The following is a 22,033-nucleotide window of genomic DNA, read 5'->3' as shown; positions in this document are numbered from 1 at the left end:
TATGGTCCAAATCTGATCAATACTGGGAATTGCATTCGTCCAAGATATCAATCCAAGAGAAAGTCTGTATAGCGTTAACAAAACCAGCATTCACTGTTCACCAAGCCCGGGGGTAGAGGGAAGAGGGGACAGTGTTTTGGATCTTGGAAGTAATAGTTTATTCCTTCCTCCTCTATATCCTTTATTTTCTAGGTAAGCTCAAGCCAGCTGCAGAGGTCCTGAACCCACTGCAGGCGGATTGGAGAAGTGAAAAGCCTTTACTCGTTAGAAGTTGCCAGTTAGGGTTAGCTGGAGGTGAGTGAATGGTGTATTTGTGACTCTGTGATCGACTCTGGTTTCTCCCTGCTATATAACCATTATCTGGGCTCAGCCATGGCAACCTTGACCGTGACCATCAGGTTATGAAAATGATATATGGTAAGAGGTTTTTGGCCACTTTTAAAAGTATTTTGATAATAGCGGGTTCTTCTTTTAATTTGACTCCTGCTGATGAAACATAACTCAGAGAAAGTGCCCGTCTTGAAATGAATAACCAACCTGTTAAAAAATATCCACGATTTATGTAGCGCAAACACTTACCCTCTCCTCTCGGGTGCTTTCTCTGCCTTAAGACCGTAATGCATTGGGAAACATTGCCACCTGGTGGTCGCAACGGGAAATTTGAAACATGAGAAGAAACGCAGAAGGTTTCCATTTACAAAACACAAAGCCGTGCCAATCCCCATTGGTGCATTAGGATCTTTGTGGCTCAGGGCCTGTCTGAGCAACCCAGCTGGAATCTGTTCTTCCAAAGTGTCGAGAAAATTAAATAATACCAAATGCCTTTCACAAATCTTATGGGCTATCGGCATTTCATTCGTAAACATACCAAACTGTATTATTTACTGATCATTACATTCTAAGCACGTTTGTAAAAGACCTCCAGAATACAACCTGGGGATACATTTATTAATTATCCAGTGCTCAATATAGAGGATACTATTTAACTTTTCAATGCAAACCAAACTTTTGTTAGGGCATGTATTTGAAGTTATGAATAAAACACATTTCATCAATTTACAGGATTAAAGAAGTAACCAAGTGAATGTCTAATCATTCACAAAACAGGACCCATGTGTACCCTATCGGATCTAAACAGCGACACTAAAAACAGGTAAAAGCCAAATGCGTGTTGGTTTCAAGTCAGGAGTCCTTTAATATTAAATGGACACAATGCTATGCAGCATGGACATAACAGAAAAGGGTCCGCCTATGAATCACAGCTTCACCTGCGTCCTCACTCAAAGGATCTCAGGAATCAGAAGGCCGACTTCACGTGCAATAGGCCTGCTCTCCGGACCAGGAGCCGTCGGGGAGGCAGGAGCGCTGGGGGGAACCCGTCAACGTGTAGCCATCGTCACAGGAGAAACTCAGGTTTCCCCCCTGGATGTAGAGTTTCCCATGCTTGGTGCCGTTCCTCGGTGATGGCAGCCACCCACAAGCCACCACTGGGGGGGGGGGGGGGGTTAAGGGAAGACCCGAATCACAATGAGCGCTTGAGAACTCATCTATAAACGTGTTATTCAATAAGTATGTCAGAACATTTTTATTTGTCAAAAATATTTTTTACGTGGATCATCAATATAAAATGCTCATAGCAACGTCGCAGAATGTCAACCACAGTGTTTCCACGGTGATCAGCTCACGGCGGGTGTACCTGGCTGCAGAGTTTGTTGGAGGGCCTGGTGGATCTGGAGGACCCTGAGCGTGTCTTCCGCCAGGGGCCCGCCCGCACCCTCAGGAACACAGAGGGCTGGGGTGAGGCCGGAACCGCTGTCTGGCGTGCGGGTGTGAGTGTCCAGCAGATACTTTGAGTCATACGTGAAAAGGGAGGTCTCGTTTAAAATGTCCCCTGTGAATAATACATACATGGATATCAGATGTTTTTTAAGAGATGAAAGAACTTCCCCGGAATCTGACGTTTTCTGAAATTATGTTTGGATTGGACTCGAGGTTTAGCCTTCGCCATTTGCGAGAAACTGTGTTTTTGCTTTGTTTCAACCGATTAAACAGGAAACTCTTTAAGCCGACGCTTTTATCCGGAGTTCACAATATAGGATGATTGGAGTAGCTACAAGAAAAGAGTTATAGTGCTGCACAACCAAGGTTAGAAATAGAAATCAGAAATGAAGGGTAAACAGACACACATTATGAGACCAGAAATGCCGGCTAAACAAAGCCATTCTTCATTCACTTACAGCTAGCTCCAAAGCTAAAGATGCCCTCAGGTGTAGCATTGGCTGAGGGGAGAACCTGCCCCAGACGGGTTTGCAGGTCATCTGAGAGGTCAGAGTTCATCTGGCCCAGCAGTCCATGGGTGTGGTTGGTGTAAGCGGTGGGTAGTAACACCGTCACAGTCATCAAACCCTGGTAGGCACGAACCTCCAGCCCCACTCCCGAGGCGAACATCACTGTCACGTTCTCCGGACAGGGCGAGGACACGAACACCCCTAGATATAAGATGAGGAGACAAAGAGATTCATACTTACGTTGACAATTATTTGAATACTTTTAAAAAATACTGTTTGTGAGAATCAGAAATTCCTTCTTAATACTGGCCCCTGTGGCCGCTAAGTGAACTGCAGCATGCTCAAGCTTGCGCAGTCAGAGTACTGGAGTGGGAGCTCCGTGGGTTAAGAAAATATCAAGCAGCGATCATAAAAACAAACAAATAGAAAGTTATTCAAGAGCAGACATTTTTGCCATTATTCATGCATGGACATCTCTGCCCTCGTTTCCGCTGGCAAACTGGCCTGGTTAAAACTGGCTGGTCAACGCAATGGACATAGTCAGGGAAGGGGTACCGGTAACGCAGGCACGCAGTCCTGTACATTGTTCCTTCAATACTTAAATTGTACCAATGGAAGAGGCCATGAAGAAAGTTATGCAGCTACATCGTCTCATGGTCAATTGTTTGTTCTCTGACTAGTTTATGAAGTTTGGCATGATGAAAACATCCTCACAATACATTCACAATACATACATGCAAGCTTTAGGTTTAATGGCAAAACCGAATATGGAGAATAATTCAACCCTATTCCTATTCGCACTACAACCGCAGAGAATATCGTGGTCGTCATGGCAACTCACCGGTAAGGTCCATCCTGCTCTGCTCGGTGAATGGCAGGGCCCTCTGGTTCCGTAGCACCTGCAAGCTGCCCATCTGGCCCCCGGCTAGACGCACCTCTACCACGTCTGAGGAGCCCTCTCTCATGGCCACAGCGCTGAGCCGCGTGGCCTCCCTCAAGGCCCCTGGAGGACCGTCGACGAGATCACAGAGGACTTGATGATCGCAAGCATTCTCATCCCCTTCTTTTGGTCAAAACGATTTTTTCATATTCATGTTCAATTAAGATTTTCCTTTTTTTTTGACATAAAAAAACCATATGTCAATTTTTTATGAAAGTGAAAGTGGCAATCGCGTATTTTTAAAAATCGGGAGGCAGCGTAAAAAGAGGAGCAAGAGAGACGTCTGCTGAGCTGTCGTTCAGAATGCAAGTATTCTTACACCTAAAGTATACAGTGATATATGTTATTTTACTCATATTGTTGTGAAAGAATATAAAAATATAAAAACATGTGAAAACGATGGACAGACACTGCGTTGACTCTGTGTAGTAACGTACCGCTCTTGAGTTTCACCTGCTCTGTTCTGACCTGAACACTGAGCTCTTTGTCTGGGGAGGTCACCAGGTCATACTCTCCCCTCCCGTTAAAGGTGTACTCCAGGTTGTCAAATGTCACAAAATTGCCGTCCCCAATAACCACACCTGTTGAACAACAAAACCAAAGCAACATTCAGTTCTGGCGAATCTCGTTACCTATTCAGCAAAGACCCAAGTACATATATAAATATCGATACATCTGAAACTTGGTGGTTTACTCTAGTTTACGTGCAAAGCACAGCGAGGTTGTTGTGGCTTGACTGACAACTTATTTTTCAATCATTGAATGATAAGCAAGATCTATCCCATGTATAGACAATTAAAAAACAAACATTGAGAGGCTTCAACACAGCCAAACAAGTGAACAAGCGGAGAACTGATCCTATACTTCGATGCTCGTGTATTAAATGTTACTGATTATGGTTGCCTTTTTTCTTAAAGGAGAATTGAACCATCCTTTGTCCAGATTAAGACAAGGATTAACGTTGTACAGCTCTCCATTTGCATGTAACAAAGAACACCACTAACATCTTTCAAAATAAATAACTCTTCAACAATGTGTTTAAGCGTAAAGAATTCTCAGAAAGTATGAGCAGGTGTAAAGTGTTTTCTACAGGCTTCAACGATTTACATGTATCCAACCATCTTCTAGCTCCGATCACTCGGCCAATAGCGTCTTCTAACCTGATCTCGGTGGTTCATATCTCCGGCAGTCCATGGAGGACCGGCGCGCAAAGTATACGTCACAGTGATCAGACCAGAGACAACAGTAGAAATTGCTTTGAACATCTGCGAGCCAGTGAGAGAACCCGGGGACACGTGTAGCAACTCTGTAGGGAAGGGAGCCCATTTCGTGCACTCGATCTGGGCTGCTGCCGCTAGTCGAGTCCCCGCTCAGGATCTGGGCCCCTGTCTTGTCGTAGCAACACTGCTGCCCTGATCCATATGTGGGACTGCGAGAAAAAAAAAGTAGCAAGAATGAAACATAAGAAACACAATGTATGCCATATTAGTCTAAGTATATTATCTTGAATAATAAATCAAATGTTATGACCTGGCTTGAATGGATCTCACACAGTGAAAGCCTCCAGGATGATAGATGCACACACTGCCCTTATCCATGTCACAACTATAATCGGCCTGAGACAACCAGGTGGATGACATTATTATCGCAAGAAGGGCAAATATTTTATACTACTACAGGTCTAGTATTTGTAATTTATGCTCAATGTTACCCTAAATTGTTAGTACAAAACATAAATGATAAATGTGACCGCTAAACAAATGAATAATGCATTTGACAGACTTAAGTGTCACCCTAATGGATTCATGTTCCTCTAACCTTTCTCCACAGAAATATTATTATTACTTATTTAGTTGTTAAGGGGTTACTTGCTTCAAACCTCCCCGTGTCCGCACGGGCCTGAGCCAGAGTACAGGGACAGTCCTTGAGCTCTTCCAGGAAGTTGGGCAGGCTGTTCTCATAGGTGTCCCACTGCAAACACTTGGCTAGGGCCCAGCCAGCGGAGTCATCTCTGAAGGCCTGTTCCAGATGCCAGGCCATAGTGTGCTCCTCACTCCACAGCCCCTGTACGTTCCTGCGAGAGCAGGTTTAGTTCACGGCCAAAAAAGTAAATTGAGCTAAGCGTCTTGTTTAAGATTAGGTTGTTTACATCGGGCTTTGAATTAAGGATCTTTCAACCCAATAACATTAGCATTGATAAAAAAAAAACGCCAAAGAGTAAACTAAGCAGACTATGGAACGTCTATGTCTGAAGGGATTGGTTTCATGTCACGTCATAATCAGAATTGTTTTGTTGTCAGATTGTAGGGTTAGGGCAGGGTTAGCCTTCTGACCCCTGGGTTAGGAGTTTGGTTATACCTTGCTCCATCCGTGTGGGAGGCCGACCGTACGTGAATACTGCCCAGCTCCCAGTCGGAGAGCGGCTTCTGCGTGGGCTTGGGGAGGAAGCTGAAGACCCCGGAGTTGGACAGGTTCTTGCCAAGTGAGTAGAGGTAAGTCCATTCAGCCTTTAAGGGGTTTGTGTTCCCCCTTCCTGTCCCAGGTGTGCTGTTCACCTCCCTGTAACCCCATAGCTCAATGTTGACCCTCTCTGCTGAGATGATCAGCGAGCTGTTCCATGTCATCTGCAGTTCTCCGAGTACTGTGTTTGGCGTGCCGTAATACTGCCACCGTGTGACGTTTGCCAGAATGGCCGTAAGAGCTGGATCCAGTAGGCCAGGGTTGACTAAAATCCAGACAAAAAACAGGTTGAATTGAAAGTGCATTTGGCTTCCAAAATATGTTGTTTTTTCCATTTACAACTGGTAATGATTGGGTGAATAATGAGGTTTTAACTATGTGAATAACAAAGGAAAACGTTACGATTTTTATTTCTTTGTGACTTTAGTAAAATAATGTGTTGATTTTCGTGTTTAAAATGGGTTGACAATTAAAACCCTTGAACATAACAGATAGTAGATCACAAATTAAGTAACCTTAAATAACAATTATGACTCCCTTACCCGAAAGATACTCGCCGGATCGGTCAAAATTGACTCCATCGGTTGATACGTCAAACGGCACCCAGCCCGTCTCAAACAGCAAAGGTGTGATACAATGGGCATGTCCCTCTGCATTAACAAACCCCTCGATGACAATCCCACCCTCATACCTGACACAAAACAGGTTCAAGAGTTGTAAAGAGAGTGAGCAGAAGAGAGCAAGAATTTGAAACTAAACCACCAAAGATGACAATCCCACCCTTATACCTGAAACAAAACGGGTTCAAGAGTTGTAAAGAGAGTGAGCAGAAGAGAGCAAGAATTTGAAACTAAACCACCAAAGAACATTGATGGAACTTCCTAAAATCGAAATTGCCTCCTCTAGCGGCCTTCGTATCACACAGACAGCACATCTCACTCACTAATCGCCGAGTGGTGGCTATGGCACTTCCAAATAACACTCTAATTATGCTCTTAAAGCTTACCTGCAACACCTTTAATACACTTGAGGATACTCTTAAACCCCATCCACCCTGATAGGCCTATGTGTAGCACATACATACATACATACATACATTGGGCCAAAGGCGCTTTACAAATTTAAACATTGTCTTAACAGCATGGGTCGGGTTACAACAAATGTGCAACACCCACCTGCAGAGGATGCGCTCATTGGGTGGGAAGGTGATATTGGATAATGTGAAAATACTTCCACCCAACATGGAGGCCGAATATGGAAACAGCTGCAGACAGAATTGGTCGTAGTCTGCACAGCAGTTCTGCAACGACACGCATGTTGTGCTGCAAGAGCATTCCTCCCAAGTGAGCCCACACTTGCTCCTGCATGTCTGGCCTGTTCATTTCAGTAAGATTCACTTGAATATGTAACATGGTTTCACCCGCATGCATTCAACACATTAACGTTCCTCACGACATAACGCAAAGGTTAAGGCCTTGCTATTTTATTTTAAGCTAATTATCTTTTCAGTTCACCAGCATACTGCCTGATCTTGGTACCAGTTGAGAATTATTATTATTATTAAATTATTTTTCAAAAATTAAAATAAAGATGACTATATAAGGTCCTAGAAACCTAAAACCTGTTTACCAACATTGAAAAATAGCTTAGTCTACAGTGTACATTTAATGTTCTAAGCCTAGAAGTCGTTTGAAAGGTTACTTACCAACGGCATTGGATACGCAAGTAAGAAATAACCCAAAGAGAAGGAAAGTTTCTTTAGACTTGAATGTCATCATCATCCCCATCATGTCGAGGTCTCCTTGGTATTTTTTATTTTTTAGAGCAACTTCACAGCTACTTTGCTGACATGCTTGTCAGCAAAATGATTTAAGGCTACTTGTCTGCTAAAAAACAATTTTCTAATTTATGAGAGGGAATCTATTCAACGTTACATATTAACAGCAGTTTATACACAGGCCTATGATGAAAGGTCAACATTGACTTAGAAATACATACTATTCAGCGAAACCCCAGTCAAGGGAACGCAGAAACTGGGGGCAGGAGGACTCTGTTGAGTTTGATTCATATTGTAAACTGTCTGGCCAGCTATACAAGTAGAAGTTATCTTGAAATATTGATTTAGTGTCTTTCTTGCAACAGCATTTATTTGCATGTGGGTTCTTTTCATGCTGTCCTTCTTTGTAAGTACAGGTGAGTCTTTCAAAATAGTTTTTTTAATATCAGTGAGATGAGGTTACCCATTGATGTAGATTAACCTGCTAGTTAAATAACATTGAATACAACTAAAAAGAGAATGATTTAAGATGAAATTGTGGTTTGCAGTTTGCTGACAAAGATATCATCGGTAAAACCAACCCCACCATTACAAAATGAACATGAGCAATCACATTGAGGAGCTAAACCTTTTGATGCCTTAAATGTATAAATGTATAATATGGGGTTTTAAAATTGTGGGAGCCCTAACAGTTTATAGATTTATTTTGATAGCTAATAATTTGAATATACTAGAAGGGAAAATACAAATCCCATGTTTTAAAAAGTTACGTTAATCAACGTTTTCCTTAATTGAACAGAGGCTTAGATAATAAGGTGGTATGTCAAGTTTTAATTATTGTTCTTTTTTAAAATATGAATGAGTTGAGAAGGGAACGAGTTTTGCAGCCTATTTACCAGCAGAGGGCGATGTCGGCCTAACAACATGTAGCCACAACAACGCGAAGAAGAAGAAGCAGAAGCAGAAGAAGAAGGAGATGAGGAAGAAGGCAATGTCAATTTCAGCTGTCATCTCTTTTAAGCCAAGCATAATAACGGTCTCCTTCTACAGTCTGTGTTATGCTAGATATATAAACGCACTTGATTTGATATTCGCTGCACCGAGAGAAAGTGCTCTGAAACAGACATTATCGTCGAGATCAATTGTAAAGGACGAGCCACCAGGATAGCTCTCTCACTGTCCCACATCTCCAGGTTGAAGCGCTTCTGATAGTGCAGCTAACCCCACAGGCAGGAGGATGTATCTTCTTTACACGATTATCACCTCCTTGGTTTCATTTTTTATTCTAAAATGGTTAAAAAAGAGAAGATACTGCACGGACCTGAAGAGACTTGATGGAAAAACCGTCATCATCACAGGTAATGTTCACAACATAAACGGTTTATTAACAGCTATTAACAGAGAACATGTTCTTAACAGTTTATAGCACTCTTATCATTGGTATCGTAATTCATTAGCTGTCACCTCAAATGTTCCATGCCTCAATACTGTTTAAATGCATGCCACTTAATGCCCACCTGTCTTCTTTTAAGGTGGAAGTTCTGGCATAGGCAAAGAAACAGCGATCGCCTTGGCAATGCGAGGCGCCCGTGTTATCATTGCATGTCGAGATACAGACAAGTCTGAAAAAGCGGTGAGAGAGATCAAGTTCAAGAGCCACAGTCTGAATGTCTCCCACATGGAGCTCGATTTGGCCAACCTACGCTCAGTGAGAGAGTTCTGCAAGAGTTTTCTGCAGAGAGAGAAGAGACTGGACATTCTGGTCAACAATGCAGGTGAGGAGAATGTCGTCCACATACATTTATGAAGGACAACATATAGGTACAACACATACCATGTGATAACCAACCAAACAAGCTGATGTCCATCGATCCAAATGCATCCGATTAGGAAAGTCTTCGGTGGTCAGGCCGAAAGTTTCTAGGTTTGAACCACAATTTCTACCTGTTGGGATCCCTGAGCAAGAATTGGCCTAAGAGTTGGCCCAAGAGTTTGGCCTAAGCCCAAACTCTACTTGCTCATGACTGGTGCTAGCGTTAATTCTGGATAAAAGCATCTGCTAAATGACAAACTAGTAGGATGCATTCATTTCATGCATTCATAGTGGGAGAAGCGAATGTGCTGCTGTAGTCAAATTTCACTAGGTCGTGACGTGAGACCTTAAGGAAGTTCCGAGAGGCCTTGACCTCTCAGATTATGCTGATCTTAGTGAATACAAAAATGATATATTATATGATTCTCATCACTTATATAACACTCATCATCATCTCTTTGCTCTACTCCTAATCCTCCCTTCCTCAGCCATGCCCAGCGTGCTGGACTGGACGGACGACGGCTTCAGCATGTGTTTCGGGGTCAACCACCTGGGTCACTTCCTCCTCACCAACACGCTGTTGCCGCGGCTGAAGGAGTGCGCACCCAGCCGCGTGGTCACCCTCACCTGCTCCAACTACAAGTACCAAAAGCTGGACTTCCAGGACCTCAACTACAACCTGCTGCCCTTCTTCACCTACTGCCGCAGCAAGCTGGCCAACATCTACTTCACCCAGGAGCTGGCGCGCATGGGCGAGGCCAAAGGGGTGACCGCCTACGCCGTGCACCCAGGTGAGATGGCGTTGGAGCGGGGGCCCTAGATGTTCAGGGTATGGTGGTTCTTGTGGCATGCATGGGGTTGTGTGGCCACACACGATGCATGCAGTGTAAAAGGCTTAGTTAGGACGCAATGACCACGCAGACGCTTCAACGGAGTCGTGAACCTGTTATGGTTCTGCGTCGGGTTTACGTCGGGTTGACGTTAGCGGACCAATCACAGCCCTCGCTGCTGCGTCATCTCTATGCAAGGTTAACATCTTTGGGTGCAACCTTCAGGCCCTCGTGGTGGACGCAAGGGGGCTCCGCCTTGCGTTCATACAACCATAACTAAGCCTTAATCTGTTGGGTTGTTTTCCATCACTATGGTCCTTTGTGATTGAATGTTATTCATATTTTTAGGGTGGCTCTTTATGCATAAGACCAGGCAGTAGGTGATGTTGACCATATGCTGCAGAGATGCAGATGGAGAAACACTTAGATATTGTTGCGTGAGTTCTCACTCTGACATAAATAGGGTCAGACATAAATGTATATAAACACAGATCAATTATGTTATGGTCTTCCATAAAAAACAAGTGTTTCGATCTCTTGACGTATGGCTAAAATGACAACCAGGGTAAGACTGTGGTGTGCATGTGCGTTACGTGAGAGCACCTTACGTGTAGCAAACGGTCCCCTCCGGCTCCCATCGTCCTCACACGTTGTTCTCTGTCCTGTCCTGTCCCGTCCGTCCGTCCGTCCGTCCCCCCGTCTGTGCTGCAGGGTTCGTCCAGAGCGGCTGGACGTGCCACTACTCCGTCCTGTTCCGGATGCTGATGCAGGTGATCATGTGGATGTTCTTTGTGCCGTGCGAGATGGGCGCCCAGACGGTGGTGCACTGCGCCGTGTCGGACGCCGCCGCCAAACACAGCGGGGGCTACTTTGTGGACTGCCGGCCGGCCGGCCTGCGGCCGTTCGCCAAGGACTCGGGCGTGGCGAGGAAACTGTGGGAGGCCAGCGAGAGACTGGTGAAACTGGTGTAACTGGTGTGACGTTGGATCGATCGGGAGGATTCCAGACGGCGGAACCTCGGATGAAACGTGTTGTTTACAGGGCTGACATTTTTGTTGACCCGAGGTGTCGATTCAATGTTTTTTGTTATTTATTGGTTATTTATTTTGATTATTGCAATGGTTACTGTTGTACAAATATTTAGGACTACTTTTTTTTTTTTTTTTTTTTTTTTTTTTTTAATGGTATGATTTGATCCTTCTTTGAATCTACTTTTTCGCTCCAGGGTTAGTCAAACATATGCAAGTTACTAATTGTCTGTGGAACAAAAGCAATCCATCCATTCGATAGTAATATAATGACACAATGTCGTGCCAAAAAGCCAATGCTTTCTGGAGATTATTCTGGCCATGAGAGGTCGCTAGTGTGCTTAGCTATAAAGTATCTCATTAAATATGTATACGATGATCAACCAGAGTTGATTGAGAGCGAAATCCCTGGGTTCATCTGGCCTGATTTGCTTAATCATGTAGACTCATGTCACAACATTTAGAACAAAAATGATATCCGCAGTGAAAGTTTATATAGTGCAGGCTTACGTGTATCTGTTCCATGTAAATGTGTTGCTGTCAAAATAAATTTAGCAACAGTTCTTTTTGGGTTGCTGTGGACATTTGGAAACATTTTAACTTGTGTCCCATAAGGCCTTGGCGGCCAGCAGACAGCAGGCCCTGACATGAAATGACAAGAACCAGCCAAAAACTAGTCTGAAAAGTTATGTTTGAAATAAAACCTCTGGATAATCCACATTACAAATGCATTGACTGACTGTCGACCAACGTAAAGGGATAAACTTTCTCAAAATTAAATCATATCCTAACCAGTGGACCTCATCACTTTATAAATGGAGTTGTTTGTGTGTGTGTGTGTCAACCAAAGGCGGCTAGCATAATTTATATTTAAATCTTCAGTTTATTGATAACACTTTTAACACATTGTCTTGAAGTAAGAGAATTACGTGAAGCACGTTAAGAGAACAGAGCAATAATCCAGAGAATCTGAGACCTAGAGGACCACTAGTAGATTTAACACTGAAGAAGAAAATCAAACCGACATGGAAAAAGAAAGAAAAGACAATGGAGGAACTATAAGAGCCGTGATCTGCGGATCGATGGCCGACTATGGATTGGAACGGAAAAAAAAACACCGGGAGAGATCTGGAGAAACCCTACACGAGGAAACTAGCCTCTGTATTGTCAGTGCAACTGGCATAGGTCGCTGGGGAGAGAGAGAGAGAGAGAGCAAAAGGGAGGGCGATGACCATGGTCTTGGAGCAATAGCACTTTCCCTCACTTTGTAGAAAGACCTACTGCCTTTACTGTATCATCATACTCTGGGTACATCTAGTGCAAAAGGGGAAACAGCTTGATGTATTCCCTACATCTTTAACTGCAAAATATACAACAAAATAGATTCAATGTTTTTTTTAATCTTTCCTGATTTCTCCTTTCTGCCTTATTGAGTTATAACACTGGAAGTAAGTAAAGGGATGCTGAATGGAGAAATACATGATTTTTTTTTAATTATTTTGATGTATGTTATCCTTGGTAATTTGACATATGAATAGCGTCTTGCACATTGTAAGCAGTGGATTCGATGTAAGTGCCATGAATCAGGGATGGTTAAAAGTGACCCTCTGATCCTTTTAAGAAAAGACAGACCGTTTGCACCGACAACACAGGGCCCTGATAGAAAAGCATGCTAAATGATCATCAGTTACATCACAGTCATCCTCAAAGTCATCCTTAGTGCCTATGTCATTAATATAATCCTCCATAACATCAATATCATCTTCATCATATCATCTTGAGACAAAAATAGCTATATGCACTTAAAAAGCTCAGAAAATGTATAGAGAAAGGTTAAGTATAACAGCATTCAGTAGAAAATAGACCAAATGAAAAAGGGAAAAGCCAAAAAACATGTGTTCCATTGACGGTCATGCCATGTCAACAAAATTCCAGCTACAGTGCTGTTATATTCAGTGTGCAGTTGTGTATACTGTGTACTGCCTCGTTTTAAACATGGATATCCTATTATACTGATCACCAAGGCTTGTTATCACACTAAGAAAAGAAAAGAACACCACCTTTATAATGTACATGCTGCTTGTTCTACATTTTTGGAGGGGGTCGGTTAGGAGTCGAGGCCTGTTCACACGCTAACATGGACACAAGAACGCCTTTCAAAACACACAACCATTGACCATGGAATCAGGAAACCAGGCTCCAACCCAAAAAGATTCACCGTCAGTGTGCGAGTGACGCCACACAACTATTTGCACAGCACAATAGATTGTTACCCAGCATCCACAACAGGTCAAACCTCATTGTGTGGCTTGAAAAATTGTGCATTATGTTAAGATTGTGAAACAAGTCATATAGAAGTCAACGACAGAAGAAGGGGAAAAAAAAAAAAAAAGTGTCCATGGTGGTCAGCTCGATGAAGGTCAAGTCAACTCAAAACTTTGACTGTTTATACACGGAGCTAAGTCCCTTTTTGTTCAATTTCAAACAGTATTTGCACGATCAGACGTAAAACTAAACCCAAAAAATAAAATAAAAAAAGGATTTGCTCGAATAAATAAATAAATAAACAAAAATAAATACAAACCTGAGGTCTTACCGCCAAAAGAAACCGCGTGCGGTGCCTCGTGGGCTGTCCTACACATGTTTTCTTTAAGTCCTTCCCACCAAAAGTTCCCACCAAGACACAGCACACTGCCAGTTGCACATGGTCATCCACCAAGCCCTCTGATTGGCTAGCAGGTCTGTCAATCTCTACATAGCACCCTTGCCACAAGTGAGAACATAAATTATGCCAAAAGAAAAGCTAAAAACACTCATTAAAAATGTATGACGACAAAAATTTATGAAAAACACTTAAATCATTAGGATAGTAAGTCAGCAGGGCGATGGCAGAGGCCTGATGTGTCCTCGGAAATAAAGCCTTCCACTTCTAACTTCTATTCTCGCAAAACACACACATACACATACACTCACACATACACACACTTTACCTGCTGTGAAGGATGCACGCACTAAGAGAGACACTTACCCTCTTCTACACTAGTTCATAGCAGCGGTAGCAAAACCTTTCCACTCACAGTTCCCATCATGTTCTTGGAGGAAAATTAAAAACTGTCATCACCAACTTTTCAAGATAATAATAATAATAATCCAGAATGTCTCTCAGCACCAGTTATTGCACCGTTCGCCTGTGAACTTGGTATATGTGTGCGAGAATATTTTCTGATCCTCGCTGGGACAGCCAGCTGGCAGTGCGTTTTTCCAGTGACATAAATAATGTGTTAAAGCTATTTAAACGCTCTATCTAGGTCGGCGAAAGTGTTCACTGTAAAACGCTATCAGAGAGCATCAGTGGGGATGTTAAGGCGAGGCTACGAAATGTACTCGCAGCCGAATAGGTTTGAAACATATTCCACTTTCAGATTCTACCACAGCAGTGCTAATGGATATATTCTGATTCTGATTCTGCTTCTCTTGAGACGCTGTACTGCACACAAAACAACAATGTTGTTAAAACTTAAATAACGAAGGTAACCCCGTGAACCCATCGCCCCTCATGTTCTACATAAAATTTTTTCACAATTCAACCGGGAAGACGCCAGACTTCGCTAGACCCATCTTCAGCAGCTGACATTGCAACAAAAACATTAGATCCTTAAACCGAACTATTATAAGTACAATAACTTTAATACGAAAACCAGAGACGCAAGCTGTCCAATCTCTCCTGCACACACTCTGGACACCCATCACGAACCCCTTCCAAAAAGAACAAAAAGGTTTAATTGAACACGAGTACGATAATATAGGCTACTTACGAGAAGCAATTTACAAAAAAAACGTCAATATCAATTGTCCACTTAATAGCCACAATATAAAACAGCCACTATGAATACCGAGAGAGAAAAACATGCTTTCTTATAAAGATAGAGAAAGAAAAAAACCGAAGATAATATTAAAATCTAGAAACCACTGGCATCAGGAAATCTGAATTATACAAATTACATATACATTTGCAATTGTGTGATGATAATATTAATCAGTTATAATATGAATAATACATAATGATAATATATTTGACTTAAAACTTTACATATTTTATTTCCAGTGCGGTGTTTATGTCACAAACGTGTTATGTCATTCACAGGGGAGCAACACAGGGGTTGGCATGGTAACATAGGAGGAGGGGGATGGGAGACCATATCTGGAAACGCACACCAAGATCACTTTTTTTTTCTTTAATCCAACCCCCCCCCCCCCCCCCCCCACCACCACCATCCTTCCGATGCCTCTCTGTCTGGAGTCAGTTTGAGAGGCACAGTATGTTAGTAACCTGGACACCTAGGTGTGTGGTGGTTGCTGTTGGTGACGGTGGGCTGGTGCAGTGCAGGGGATTCACACTAGGGGGCAGTATCAGTAAAAGAAAAAGAGAAACGCCTTTGGGGAGGCAGAGGGTGGAGTCGGGGATGGAATCCAGGTGCGTGGTTTTTTTTCCCGCGGTGTTCCAGGAGGCAGAGACACACATCTCCCCCCTCTTCCTCCCTATGGCACTGGACATTTTCTTCCATCCAGTCAGCCTCGTCTCTCGCTCTCTCTTCTTCTCACTCGCTCTCTCTCTCTCTCTCTCTCTCTCCCATGCTCGCTCTCTCGCTCTCTCTCTCTCTCTCTCTCTCTCTCTCTCTCCAGAAACACACCTCTGGTGGTCCAAGGTGGCGCTTGGACCCCTGCGAGAGATGACACGGTCGGACGTCACAAGTACAGAAATACTAACCCCAGATTTCTCCGCCTTATCTTTTTTTTAGCATGCAGACGTGTCATCACGCTAGGAGGCTCTGTCTAAACTATAACTCAATATGAGATACATGAAGGGTTATAAGATTAGAGTATTATTTGTTTCTTTTAGCCTTGTTTAACCCTTCTGAAAATAAAATACACCCACATAACCACAAACAAAATGTACCCACCCCCAAAAATTATCCATGGCCAATTTTGCGTAAGGTACTGCTGTCTTTTTGGTTGTTGTTTGACTGTATATCGTCAGTGGCGGATCTTCCATTAGGCAAACCTAGGCAAGTGCCTAGGGCCCCAACCAAAAAAAAAAAAAAGAAAAACTGAAAAAAAATATATATATATCTGAAACTGATTTTACTGTGGAGAGTTGAGTGGCAGTGCACTATGGGTTTATTGCGACTCTAAGAGTATTGGGATGGTTATTTGTTTTGTGTACGTGTTTCAAAAATGAGGGCCCCATGTCTATATTTTGCCTAGGGCCCCAAAATGGCTAGATCCGCCCCTGTATATCGTACAATGTCAATCGCGGTTTCAAATTAACCCAGGCTATACACCCGACCGCGCTGTCGACACCGCGGTCGACTCCCCCCCTCGGTGCGTACCTCACTGGAGCGGGGCGGCGGGCGCGCCCGAGCAGTGGAAGTGCACGTTCTGCCACCGGCTCTCGCGGCGGTGCCAGACGCGCGTCTCCTCCGACTGGCTGGAGCGCGGCCGGCCCTGGCCGTCCACGTACTGGGTGAGGCGGATGTAGGCGATGCAGGCCGCGTCCTCGCCGATCAGGTGCACGTGGGGGTTGAGGATGGTGGTGTGGATGGGCTTGCTGTTCTTGGCCAGGACTGAAGGGTTGGTGGTGGGGGGGGAAATAAGGAGCCATTTTAACTACTTTTAATGCAAATTATTATTTAATTACTAATGTAAGGGGAGGAAAGATTTGAGTAGCTCTGAGAGTTCAGAGCAACTACGTCGAGTGTTGATTGATTACAATTTCACGCCTAAATTATTTTATTAATATGTTATTTCTTTTCTTTTCTCGTGTCTTTTTGGAGAAAATAAAATGTGTTGCACCAAGCAAGCGGTATAATTAAGTACGAAACAAGTAAAAAATGTATGAGAGCAAAACAAGCTTGACGGATATGTGTATTTATATTAAAAAATAAGGAGAGAAACACTGAACTTAACTGAAATAAAAAGGAAAGATTTCAACTCACGGTTCTCAAAGTAGAATCTCTGGAAATCCATGCCCTCCACGAGGTTCCCCAGGGCCTCTGGTTCGAACGAGGTCAGCCCGGGATCACAGATCTTACTGGGGTTCAGAGGAACAGTCAGGCCTCGAGTCACCAGCGGGGCAAAAAGCTGCTCTATCCCATCATTGTGAAAAACCACACTGACTCACGCGTATGCTTCAAAGTCCCCATTATTGACCGCCTCTATCAGTTGCTCCGTGATCTTGATGATTTCTTGCTTGCGTGCTGCGTTAAAAAATAACAAGTTATCAGAATCATAACGTCGAGGAAAATAGAAAAGGCGGAACTTCCGAAAACGGATAGCGACAGCATTACACGTTATATCTTCAAGAAATAGGATTAGGTAGTAGATTAGAAATGCAAGGCCTCGGGTTTGACAAGACATGTACTCATAAAGTGCACTATAAACACCCAATATGTTTGAAAAAGCCTTTAAGATCGTTATTAAACAATATTGGAATTGTTTTTGTCTCACAATTGAAAATGAAGGACGGCAAAGCACAGCAAGGTTTAATTAAACAAATCCTGTTTGACTACCAATGATCCAGCAACCCAGCCAGCATACAAATAACAAAATCTCGGGCAGTCTAAAACCATGTGTTGCGTCCCATGCTGAACTTGATGCAAGGAACCTGAGCAAACCCATGTTCCAACCTGAAGCAGAATCAAACCAATTAACTCAATCTAAATATTACTGCAATGGTCACGATACAGCGAGAGCAAACACACAACCTCACATTCCACCATTCCATGCTGTCAGTCATTCATTTTGATCCTCGCTGCACACATGGGCCCACTCACACAAATACACACACACACACACACACACACACACACACACACACACACACACACACACACACACACACACACACACACACACACACACACACACACACACACACACACACACACACAAGCACACACAAGCACACACACACAGTATGCATTATCAGTATCATCTACACACTCCAAGCTAAAATAGAAAGCCATGTCAAGTGGCGTCTGAGAGTGAGTCACACAAAACACACACACACACACGTACGCAGAGAAAGAGTGACACACACAGAACGAGCCATTATCTACACACCAGCACACCGGAGTCCCGAGCACTTCCCCCCCCCCCCCCCCCTCTCCCTTTCTGGGGGCGAGCGAGGGCCAGAGGAGGGTGGGAGGGGGTGTTGAGGCGGAGGAGGGGGGGGGGGGGGGGGGGGGGGGTCTGTGCTCCATACTCACTCTGGGAGGAGGAAAGGGAGGGGCTGGGTGGGGAGCGCGAGGGGGGTGGCGAGGTGGCGTGGGCGGGAGCTGCGGCGGGCCTGGGGGGCGGAGCCTCCGCCTCAGGGGCAGCGGGGGGAGGGGCCGGGGCCGGCACCCTGCGCACGCTACTCACCAGGTCTGTGAGCCGTGACACTGGGGTGGGGGAGGGAGGAGGGAGGGAGGAGAGGAGAGGAGGGGTGGGGGAGGGAGGGAGAGGAGAAGAGGGAGGGAGCAGAGGAGGGGTGGGGGAGGGAGGGAGGGAGGGAGGGAGGGAGGGAGGGAGGAGAGGAGGGGTGGGGGAGGGAGGAGAGGAGAGGAGAGGAGAGGGGACGGAAGGAGAGGAGAAGAGGGAGGGAGGGAGGGAGGGAGGGAGGGAGGGAGGGACGGAGGGAGGGAGGGAGGGTGGAGAGGAGGGGTGGGGGAGGGAGTGAGGGAGGGAGGATGAGAGGAGGGAGGGAGGCGAGGAGGGAGGGAGGGAGGGAGGGAGGAGAGTAGAGGAGAGGAGGGATGGATGGATTGATGGGATGAAGGGGTGAAGGTGGATAGAAGGAAAATAAAAGAACAAAATTGAAAAGGAGGAAAAACAACGGGAGGAAGTAACAGCGGAGATTAGAATGAGAGAAACTATGCAGAGAAAGACAGAAGCTGACGCCCCGTGGAAACGTAAATGACAGAAGAACAAAGATGCACATGGGGGGGCTCAAGCTGGACTCCTATTCGCTGCGTTGCTTGGTTCATGAAGTGTGTGGCCGTGTCATTTAAAGACGCCGGCAGCTAGAGGCCTGATAGATTACATACATTAAGGGCCAAGGTGGGTGAGTGGGTGGGTGGGTGGGTGGAGGGGGCTTGCTATCACAGCCTGTAATTGCAGTGGTCTCTCCTCCTCCTTCTGGGCCCCTGGGGCTACTCACTCTGCATGGGGACTGCGGGGGCGTGGGGCTGGGGGGGTGCGGTGAGGGTGGGGGGCCCCCCTTCCCCTTCGGACACCGGTCCTGGGGCCTTACGCACAGAGCCGAGGAGGTCCGCAAACTTTGTGATTGCTGACGGTCGGGTCGGTCGGTGGGGGGGGGGGGACAGGACGACAACGTGGGAGACAACACATACGACAGACGTGAGGCAGCAGCGGTGGAAGCGAGGCGGCTGAGCGCCACTCATGCACTCGAGGCGTGAAGGGGTCGGGAAAACTTTGGATTATTTCCGAGCACCCCTGGTTTAACGGCGGCGTCTGCCTGAAGGGCATCGCTCCGGCAGAAAAACCAAAATAAACACTCTCCGTGTCTGACTCATGCCATCGCCGGCGCTAGAGGATACAGGCGAACAACACCATGCCCACACACGGGGGGGGGATATAAAAGGAGACACAATGACACACGTGGACGGTGATGGTTGCCGTGTTAAGTGATCCTTCCACACCTGGTTTGCGGGTGGCGCGTTGTATTCACGGGTGAAGCAGGATGAGTCAGATCAACGTATGATATGGCGGGTTAGGGTGGGAGTGAGTTCACGATGCAGTGGTAAGCAGCACAAAGATCCGAGAGAGAAACACCACCCGTTGAAGACTTCCCACCACCAGCTGAGGATCTCAGATATTAGCGTGAGGGAGTCCAGTCTTTGTGAGGCTTGCCAGGGAGCAGGTCTGGGGAGTAGCAATGCTTGTGAGTCGTGGGAGCAACTGAGGCAGTGAGTGAGTAAGTATGTGAGTGAGAGTGAGAGAAAAAAGAGACAGAGTTGTGCGTGAGGGAGTGCGTGTGTGTGTGTATGCATGCGTGTGTGTGACAGCCTCACTATTCAAGGGGGGGTAGGGTCATGTGACTTACAGTAGGCAGCAGGTGAGGGGCCCTGAGAGAACTCTGGCTGGGAGCTGGTGCTTGTCTTGCTCTTAACTGGACTGTTCTCTATACCCTTCCCTGACATCACAGGCATGAATGTGGGGCGCGCACACACACACACACACACACACACACACACACACACACACACACACACACACACACACACACACACACACACACACACACACACACACACACACACACACACACACACACACACACACAGAATAAAAAGACATACACAAATGTCAACCCAACACGAAAAGCAACACATAGACACAGAGAAAAGTTTGGAACAGAGAGGAAAAAGAAGATGAGACATGGAATAAACAAACACACAAACGTTGGTTGAAGATGAAACTCCTCTCTTATCTTCCACCAATCCACACAGAAATAAAAACATCAAACCCAAATAATCCACCGCCCTGCCTCTTAGGCTCTGTAACCCTAGACTGCATATCTGCCCATTGTTCCCTGCCTCCCTACAGACTCCCTGGTGCCTGTCCAGTGTCGCTGTTCAGTGTTGCTACCGAAACGTCAATATGGTGAGTGAACAGAAGCCCGTGAGAGTGAACAGTTAGTAGTGAGAATCACAGGAGGAGGAGAAGCGACTTCCCAAGACGCTTGTGAAACAACACACCGACGGATATCAAATATAAAATACCAAGACAAGGGAAAAACAAAACAAAAGCAGCAGCACTGCAAAGCATAGAGAGCGGGTCTCTACTGAAGTGCCACGCGGTAGCTCCCATCCCCCGCACGCAACTCAACGCACAGTCCCCCCAAACCTGAGACAAGAAACACGAAAGAGGCAAGCCGACAACCCCCGCGGGCGGATTCGTTATTACCGTACACCAGAAAAAATAAAAAATTGTAAGCCCAAACAATCAAAAACATCCCGCGCTTCGGAACGGGGGGGGAAAAAAACGCAGTGAAAAAGCAGTGAGATCCCCACGACCGACGCCTCTCAGGTTCAAAACGTATGGAGAGCGACAGAAACCAAAAAAAAAAGTCCCGGGGTCCTGTGTTCAATCAGCCCCTCAGCAGTAGCTTGGATTACCGCTCAGCTGTTCGGCTCCCACACACACATGACATCCCCGGGACCCTACCGGGAAGTCCCATCACAGCCCCCCCCCCTCTGCTCGCACCTGGAGCGTTGGGTTGGGGGTTGAGGTACTGCTACAGAATGGACTGGTCAACTCCCTCTCTGTGTGGGGTGAGGGGGGGGAGGGAGGGAGGGGGGGGGGGGGGGGTTCTACGGCCAACATTGTCCCCTGGGGGGGCGCGTGCTTGCCAGGTGGCGCTGCGCGCCCCCAGCTCCTCCATGGGCACGCCGGATCTATTTCCTGTCGCCAGCGCTAAATATAGATGACCCGACAGCAGCCGCCTCTCGGCCCCCATTTTGACACAAACCGCGTGCGTGCATACGTGCACATGCTCGCATGTGCGCACACGCACATTTGTGCTTGCATACGCACACAAACACACGCACACAACACAACATTAAACAATACAACTTACACATTAACACATTCACATCTGTTCTCTCACACACACACACACACACAATATATCAAATGAGTTAAGATGCACGTTATATATAACTGACTACTAACACACACACACAAACACAAACAATATAAAACACACTTTAAGAAAAAAAACTAACAAACATGCTCATAATAAGTACCCTTGCCCTTTCCTTATTTATGAGCAGTAGACAGACAGACAATTTATCCCGAAAAGCAAATTTAAGCGTTGAGTGTTGAGATCAGT

General features: G+C 45.4%; 3 protein-coding genes across 4 annotated transcripts in view; 1 reads left to right on the top strand and 2 right to left on the bottom strand.

Moving 5' to 3' along the window:
• Window positions 1-934: 934 nt before the first annotated feature.
• LOC130383789 (sushi domain-containing protein 2-like) lies at window positions 935-9,411 on the bottom strand. Of its 2 annotated transcripts, none has more exons than XM_056591588.1 (12): window positions 7,394-9,411; window positions 6,864-6,988; window positions 6,231-6,379; window positions 5,587-5,953; window positions 5,101-5,302; window positions 4,759-4,844; window positions 4,389-4,657; window positions 3,666-3,809; window positions 3,130-3,291; window positions 2,238-2,489; window positions 1,697-1,891; window positions 935-1,487 (listed from the first exon to the last, which is right to left on the bottom strand). In XM_056591588.1, exons 1-12 carry the CDS (start codon window positions 7,400-7,402, stop codon window positions 1,312-1,314), a joined length of 2,136 nt encoding a protein of 711 aa, XP_056447563.1. In that variant the 5' UTR covers window positions 7,403-9,411; the 3' UTR covers window positions 935-1,311. The 2 variants fall into 2 exon arrangements, with proteins under 2 accessions (XP_056447563.1, XP_056447562.1); XM_056591587.1 differs by having other exon boundaries at window positions 938-1,487; window positions 6,864-7,062; window positions 7,394-9,408.
• Window positions 7,743-11,975, top strand: si:dkey-174n20.1 (uncharacterized protein LOC796174 homolog). The gene is made up of 4 exons (XM_056591589.1): window positions 7,743-8,823; window positions 8,998-9,240; window positions 9,767-10,069; window positions 10,820-11,975. Exons 1-4 carry the CDS (start codon window positions 8,703-8,705, stop codon window positions 11,077-11,079), a joined length of 927 nt encoding a protein of 308 aa, XP_056447564.1. The 5' UTR covers window positions 7,743-8,702; the 3' UTR covers window positions 11,080-11,975.
• Window positions 11,976-15,398: 3,423 nt separating this feature from the next.
• LOC130384258 (calcium/calmodulin-dependent protein kinase type II subunit beta-like) overlaps window positions 15,399-22,033 on the bottom strand; it is a 20,062-nt gene continuing 13,427 nt past the window's right edge. Inside the window, exons 7-14 of the mRNA XM_056592366.1 lie at window positions 21,106-21,279; window positions 20,243-20,332; window positions 19,337-19,465; window positions 18,405-18,578; window positions 17,318-17,393; window positions 17,133-17,227; window positions 16,527-16,760; window positions 15,399-15,857 (exon numbers count right to left, since the gene is read on the bottom strand). Of these exons, the coding sequence (XP_056448341.1) occupies window positions 16,528-16,760; window positions 17,133-17,227; window positions 17,318-17,393; window positions 18,405-18,578; window positions 19,337-19,465; window positions 20,243-20,332; window positions 21,106-21,279 (971 nt within the window). The 3' untranslated portion in view covers window positions 15,399-15,857; window position 16,527. The remainder of the gene's footprint in view (window positions 15,858-16,526; window positions 16,761-17,132; window positions 17,228-17,317; window positions 17,394-18,404; window positions 18,579-19,336; window positions 19,466-20,242; window positions 20,333-21,105; window positions 21,280-22,033) is intronic.

This window comes from Gadus chalcogrammus, chromosome 6, assembly GCF_026213295.1.
Source record: "Gadus chalcogrammus isolate NIFS_2021 chromosome 6, NIFS_Gcha_1.0, whole genome shotgun sequence".
Taxonomy (NCBI): Eukaryota; Metazoa; Chordata; class Actinopteri; order Gadiformes; family Gadidae; genus Gadus; species Gadus chalcogrammus.
Note: the sequence above shows the minus strand (reverse complement) of the source record. Positions and strands in the feature narration are given on the sequence as shown.

What these genes read in the sequence shown, in the direction of transcription:
- LOC130383789 (XM_056591587.1), bottom strand. Translation starts at nt 7,478, where the DNA reads ATGATGGGGATGATGATGACATTCAAGTCTAAAGAAACTTTCCTTCTC. An exon ending in CGGACACGGGGAGGTTTGAA is followed by an intron (nt 4,845 to 5,100) that starts GCAAGTAACCCC and finishes TGGTTGTCTCAG; the next exon opens with GCCGATTATAGTTGTGACAT. An exon ending in ATATGAACCACCGAGATCAG is followed by an intron (nt 3,810 to 4,388) that starts GTTAGAAGACGC and finishes GTTGTTCAACAG; the next exon opens with GTGTGGTTATTGGGGACGGC.
- si:dkey-174n20.1 (XM_056591589.1), top strand. Translation starts at nt 8,703, where the DNA reads ATGTATCTTCTTTACACGATTATCACCTCCTTGGTTTCATTTTTTATT. An exon ending in CATTCTGGTCAACAATGCAG is followed by an intron (nt 9,241 to 9,766) that starts GTGAGGAGAATG and finishes TCCCTTCCTCAG; the next exon opens with CCATGCCCAGCGTGCTGGAC. An exon ending in CGCCTACGCCGTGCACCCAG is followed by an intron (nt 10,070 to 10,819) that starts GTGAGATGGCGT and finishes TCTGTGCTGCAG; the next exon opens with GGTTCGTCCAGAGCGGCTGG.